Genomic DNA, 6791 nt, shown 5'->3' with positions numbered 1-6791 from the left:
GGTCCAGGTCCATATCCCTGGGGTCTCCAGAATCCTCTCGTTCCTGCTCAAGCCTAAACTTCCGGTCCTTAAGTAAGGTGGAGGCATACCTTGGAGCCAAGTCTCTTCGGCTTAGAATAAATGTAATCCAAGTGATATGTAAGTCGAGGGGGTGGCCAGATGCCACCGGGGGGTCATCCCTGAGATCCCCTGAGGTTTTTTTTTTTGGGGGGGGGGGCAAAAACTATATAGCCCCTCGTTCAGTTTGCTGTCCCCAAGTAAGGCGGGCTGAAGATCCAGAATAATGTTTGTGACTGTTACAGAGGGGGGGGGGGGGGTAGGGAGGGAGACCCTATGAGGGTGCCATGGGAGAAGGTATTTTCAGAATAAAAGTTTTCTGTACTCCAGTTGCTGGGACATTCTTTTGGGATCCAGAGTGGCCAGTCTTCCCTGGGACCGTGGGTTTTGTAAGATGATACAGGCCTGGCTACCAAACACAGCCAAAGGTTCTGGGGGCCTGTTGTGGGCAGCAGTGCCAAGTTTCACTCTCACCGAGACCCTGGAGGCCAAATTAGCAAAATCGGACAAGAGGTTATCTCCTCCGTAATTTGGAAGCCACAATACAGCAGGCGCACGCCGGTGAGGTTGGTCAGAGCCCTGTGGCTGAGCCTCCGATCATTCCTAGGGTCTACGGAGGCCGCGAGGAAGCGGGAACCAGCCTGCGCAAGGTCCCAGACGCGGCTCTTTAAGCCGCGAGCCTGACAGACCGAGCAGGCGCAGTCTCGGGACTCGTCACGCGGTTCCGCCCTGGCGCTGCAGCGTAAGAAGCCAGTGGCTTTGGGCATGGTTCGGTCCCGCCCCGAGATGCGCGCGCATCTGCTGCACAATCGCCCCCGTCCCCGCCCGTAAAGCGCGCGTCCTCTGCTCGGAGCAGGCGCTCCAGTAGCTCCTTGGCCGCTTTGCTGGGCACGCTGGAACTACGCTGAAGAGAGCCAGCTAAAGGGCAGCGACACTTGTAACTCTACATTTAAAAACAAAGATTTCCCCGTTAGGCCTTTATAAAGCTACTTTGTACTTCGCAGCCTGATTGGTCAGAGGAACGCAAAAGCTGTGCTCTGCATAATTTTCATATTAACCATTAAGGTTCCTCTAAAATTACTTTGACAGGGCTCGGTATTTCTAAACTTAATGTTGTCTTACGGAGCTCTTCATGAGCTACCTAAATTTAAACCTCTGTAAAATTCATACTTTACAAGTGAATTTAAAAGCCACACCATACTTTATACTAAAAGAATAAAGATTTTTATTAAGCATTGTAAGTTGCATTCAATAGCCTCTGGATAAACCACACCACAATCCATCAACAGTCAATCAGACCCAACAGCAGTTCATTCTTCACAATCCATGAGTTAGGGCGGAACTCCCTTCAACTTACAGTAAGATCCTACTTAGCTCTTGCGGGCAGGGGCTGGGGAGTTACACCTCATTTCTGATCACTAATGTGATGAAGAGCATCGGAAGTAGATGAAACGTAAGAAGTGATTCTGATTCAAAGTACATTGTTTGGAAACAGTAACAAAACATCAAAATGATCGAAGTATACCTGCTTCTACTAAATTCCTGATGGGAAACTTCTCAAGAACAAGCAATTTGTTTCCTGCTACAGAAGGGGAAGGGGGTGTTTTGTTTTTTAAGATCATAGGGGGTTTCTTTCTTTACAGAATTTCATATTTTGCTAATATGAATATGAAGGCATAAAACAGCAACAAAGAACAATAATGCACACAGCAGTGAGTACACCAGGGTAATGTTGATATTCCAAACGGCTAGATAATTTTGGGGGGTTTAGAATAAATGCAACAGAGGTCAATAATCACAAAATTTTAAGGTTAGAGCAAGATCAGTCAATGACTAAACAGAGTTAACATCTTTTATAGGACTATTACTGATTATTAGCATTTTGTTTTGCAAATGGGCACATATGGTAAGAATGGAAGAAAGGACAATAACATGCATAATATTAACTACACACTTTAAAAATTATGAACCATGCAGAAGATTAGCTCAAGTAGTAGCACTAATGGTCTACGTCCGATTCAAAACCACGTAGCTCACTGATCACAGATGCATGGTATTAGTCACGAGGTTTCAGAACACATTGTGTTGACTTTGAAAGGTCATTTGCATCTTCTATGATTTCAACGTAATCTCCATTGAACTTGCTTGTAAAGGATGTATGATGTACTGTGTATTCAAAATCAGCACAACAGCAGTTTAATCTATACTTTTTTTAGTTTTGATAGTTGCACTTTTTTAACACAAAAGAACCACATCAACAGTGATGAGATTTAAGTGAGAAGGGAACTGTGGTTGTGCCTCACTTCTCTCATAATCATAAATCAAAGCCTCAAAACACAGCTTCATTGTGAAACAGTAATGCAAAATCAAATATAGTGGCATACATATGGTGCCAAATGCTAAAAATTATATTTTAAGCTATATATACTTAAACACTGCCAAAATTTGTTTTCTTTATAGTTCAAGAAACACAACTCTAGGCTTTTGTCGTAACCAGTTTAAACTTTGTGTACTTCATTTTTAAGTGCGGGAGTCAAATGCTCTTCATTTTCTTTCTCTTTTTTGTTTTATTGTAGCATTTTGACTACAACTGGTTAAAACTAAAAAAAAAAAATGTGTTGTTTATATCTCTGATATCAAAGAGGGATCTGAATTTCCAAAGTCCTCATTTTCTCTTACGGAAAGGACAAAATGTACATAACTGCAGGCTCTCTCTCTCCAGATGCTCCTGAATCCTTACCCTTCCAGCATCCTTCACCCTCTATAAAAAATAAGTTTACTCTTCTTTATTTAAGACAGCTGCCTCCAGAGCAGCCTCCCTGCGGCAGGCGCTGTCTGTACTTAGTGCATTTAAGTGAGGATTTGTATTGCACGGTTTAGAGTCATTATTCAAGGCACTTTCAGAGTGGCTGGGGGCTCTGGGGTCACCCGTGCTCCCATTAAGTTGGGGCACTGGCTTCTCCTCGGCCATCACTCCATTTTCAGCCAGGGACCCTTCTGAGGACACAGCAGAGGACTTGGATTCCCCAGATTTCGACTTCAGTTCTTTGGCCACTTCTTCTGCTGAAGCAGCATAAGGAGGCCTGCCCTGTGGGGAAGGAGAGTAACAAGAGCCTCAGATACGGAAGAGGTGGGGCTGGGATGGGGGACAACACAGATGGACAGGGACACAGATTAGCCATAATGCCTCAGCCAGAAAATTCAAAAGAACAATTCGGCTCTCTGCTTGCCTTCAGCTTGTGAAACTTCTGTCTAGGCTAATCCCTTCTGTGGCTCCTTCTCTCAACACCTCTGTTGGCAACATTTCTTTTGAAATGACAAAGTCTCACTTGGAGTGCTGTATCTAACCCTTTATGTAGCATCTCATCTTTAAAGTTACAAGCACCTTTTAGTGATTCTCCTCTGAAATAATAGAGGCTCTCCTCATATTCTCCAAAATGCATACCCAAAACACATACCCCAATCTTTACAGGATAAACAAGTCACAGCAGGACAACAGCAACACAAAGCAGGGCTGTATGAATAGCAGCACAAGGGCCGTGGACAGATCCTCCTCTGGATCACCCTTGTCCCCCTACGCAGGTTCAGCCTGACACAACCCTGTATACTTCCCAACAACAAGGCTGAGGTGGTCCTGACTCTACCTGACATGTGACAGACACTGAGGTCTGGCAGTTTTCTGCAGTGAGTGCCCCCACCCTCGAAACCAAAAAAATGGTCATCATGTCATGTCAACCAAGGTCTATAAAAGTCCCTTAAGACAAATGAGACTGAGTGGGAAGTGGGAGCCGAGGAAGGGTCATGGGATGAGGAGGGTCTTTGGGAGGAGTGATGGTGATACTTGCTCAAGCAAGCTTGAAAACAGACTAAAAAAAATCATCCTACAAACAGCACCAAAGCGATCCAACCCTTAACAGACATTTCATCAAGACAACACAGAAGTGAAACAACAATTATACACACAAGAAAAGACACGTTAAACATTCGAACAGTAGGGACACACACACTTGACTACATAACTGTTAAGAGTGGTCAAACAAGCAGGATAAGAGGGAAAGCAGTGGCCCCTCACTCACAAGAGGAAAATAAAACAGTGCTGCAACTCAGGAAGGCAGGTCAGAGGCTCAGCACTGAGCTAAGGCTTTGCCAGGGATCACAGAGGCGAGAACTTGGGAACTACAAAAGCCTACACTCAGTGTTTGTTGTTCATTTCTGGTGCTTGGAATCAAAACTAGGGCCTTGGCAGCACTGTAGCACTGAACTCCACGCCCAGCCCCAATGAGACGGCCGCAGTTCTGTTACTACAGGAGGGACTTACAATATGTATTGTGAAGTTAAGGAAGAACAGTCTGGGGCTGGTGAGATGGCTCAGTGGGTAAGAGCACCCGACTGCTCTTCCGAAGGTCCAGAGTTCAAATCCCAGCAACCACATGGTGGCTCACAACCATCCGTAACGAGATCTGGCGCCCTCTTCTGGAGTGTCTGAAGACAGCTACAGTGTACTTACATATAATCAATAAATAAATCTTTAAAAAAAAAAAAAAAAAAGGAAGAACAGTCTGAGGGGCTGGCGAGACGGCTGAGTACTTTTTCTAGCACCCACATGACAGCTTACAACTGTCTATAACTCTAGTTCCAGGGGATCTGACACCCTCACACAGGCATGCATGCAGGCAAAACACCAAGAAATTCTCACAAAAATTAAAAAGATTATTTTTTAAAAGTTTGAAAAGGAGCGGGCGGTGGTGGCGCATGCCTTTAGGCCCAGCACTCGGGAGGCAGAGGCAGAGGCAGGCAGATTTCTGAGGCCAGCCTGGTCTACAAAGTGAGTTCCAGGACAGCCAGGGCTATACAGAGAAACCCTGTCTCAAAAACCAAAAAAAGTCTGAAAAGATAATGCTCTCAGGGAAATAGGGTGGAGCAGAAAACCTTTACAGCAGTAACACTTGGGGAACACAATGGCAGTGAAGACCTGGTCAGCAACACTGTGGAGTGTGTGACACCAAGAGTGACAGCTGAAACATGCTATGAGAGGGGGATTCCGTGTGTCCTGGACGGGCACCAACTGTAACAAGGAGGTCATTCTGACAGGAGACAGGGTAGACAGGAAGGCACAGAGGGAATGCAGTGCTCTAAGGGAATCCACCTGTCTTAGTGCTGTGAGCCTAAAGCTGCTCTAACTTCGTCTTTTAAAGAACCAAGCAGCTGGGCATGGTGGTCCACACCTGTAATCCCAGCACAGGGGGAGGCAGACAGGTGTTGTACATTCGAGGCCAGCCCAGGCTACAAAATGAATTCCAGGACAGCCAGGGCTATGTAGAAAGGTCCTGTATTAAGAAACCATAAACAAAAAAACCCAAACAACAAACAAAAAAACCCAACAACAACTAGGGTTTTTACATGTGTAAAAATACTGCCATTCTGAGTTCAATCAATTCCTAGACTGCACATAAAGGTCAAAGGAAAAGAATGAACGCCAAAGTTCAGCTTTTAGCAGCCCATGGCCCAGTGGCAGTCCATGGATGCTGATGCATACATCATATCACTCACATATAATGACAAACAAAAATAAATACATAAGTGTGACACAGTGGCACACAGGGCACAGCCGCCATAACATTAATCCCAGTCAGGATTAACAGAACAGGGAATCCGCTAGGAATTTGAGGCTAACCTAATCTACACAGCAAGTTCCATACAGGGTTATGTAGTGAGACTGTCTCTGAACAATAACAATCAAAACAGAAGAAAGAAAAGAGAAGAACCCTAGAGGTAAACTGTAGCCTAAGTTGTAAATCAAAAAAGGAGAGAGGAGACAGTCCATGAAGAGTCTGCCAGATATCGAAGGTAGGCAGAGAAGAGCAAGCGAGCAGGCAGCTGCACACTGAGGATGAAGACAGCGAAGCACCACCATGCCACTGTAGACAAGTTCCTGAAGGGAAAGATGGAGGCTCTCTGACTGAGGCAATCAGAGCAGCAGTGCCAGGGGATTCCAGGAAAGGCAGCAAGTTTTCACGGAAAAGCAAAGCACTCTGGGCACTTAGGACAAGCACACAGGTGAGTTCAGTGGGACGGAGGTCAGGGGACTCTGACAGCAAAGCTTCAGGTATGGAGAAAATGACGTAAAGCAAGACAACTGTGAAGAAAGCCTGCAAGCCAGTGTGCTGACTAGGAAAGCAGTTTTCACACTCAACAGCTCCCCTCAGTCCTTCCTGAGGAGTCATTCTTCAAGAGCCCAGTGAGAAAGGACCCCAGAGACCAGAACAGAGGCTCAGAGCCTGGAGGGTACATGGGTCAAGAAGGGATTTATAGAACCAAGACAAATGAGGCACAAGGGGAAGAAAAGTAGAGTGGATCATGGCTTCCTGCCCAGCTACAGATAAGAATAGCACAGCTACAGAAGGTACACATACACACATACACACACATACACACAGCACCGTGAGGAGGTACTGAGCCTGTGAGAAATCTGTAAAAAAGTATTGAAGCAGGATTCTCCAGGATGGACAAGAATCCATTTAGACACTACATAGTAATGCCTATCAGCTGGAATTCAACAAGCATTTCATTGAAACAGTGAGTGTCAACAAACTTTCTCCACAGGGCATGCATGAGGCACAGATGTCCTTAAGAAGACATCCAGGAGTTCATCCAGGGAAAAGGACATATGATACAAGAGATCAAAGAAAAGCACATACACAACAGGTATACATAAGACCTTAAAAATGGGGCTG

The 6791-nt window shown here is 45.3% G+C and overlaps 1 protein-coding gene across 1 annotated transcript in view; it reads right to left on the bottom strand.

Moving 5' to 3' along the window:
* Nucleotides 1-1255: 1255 nt before the first annotated feature.
* The window catches only part of Fam120a (family with sequence similarity 120 member A), an 85639-nt gene continuing 80103 nt past the window's right edge, over nt 1256-6791 (bottom strand). Inside the window, exon 18 of the mRNA XM_021179888.2 lies at nt 1256-3145. Within this exon, the coding sequence (XP_021035547.1) occupies nt 2834-3145 (312 nt within the window). The 3' untranslated portion in view covers nt 1256-2833. The remainder of the gene's footprint in view (nt 3146-6791) is intronic.

Source organism: Mus caroli, unplaced genomic scaffold (assembly GCF_978045245.1).
Source record: "Mus caroli unplaced genomic scaffold, Mus_caroli_1 scaffold_15, whole genome shotgun sequence".
In the NCBI taxonomy this organism is placed as follows: domain Eukaryota; kingdom Metazoa; phylum Chordata; class Mammalia; order Rodentia; family Muridae; genus Mus; species Mus caroli.
Note: the sequence above shows the minus strand (reverse complement) of the source record. Positions and strands in the feature narration are given on the sequence as shown.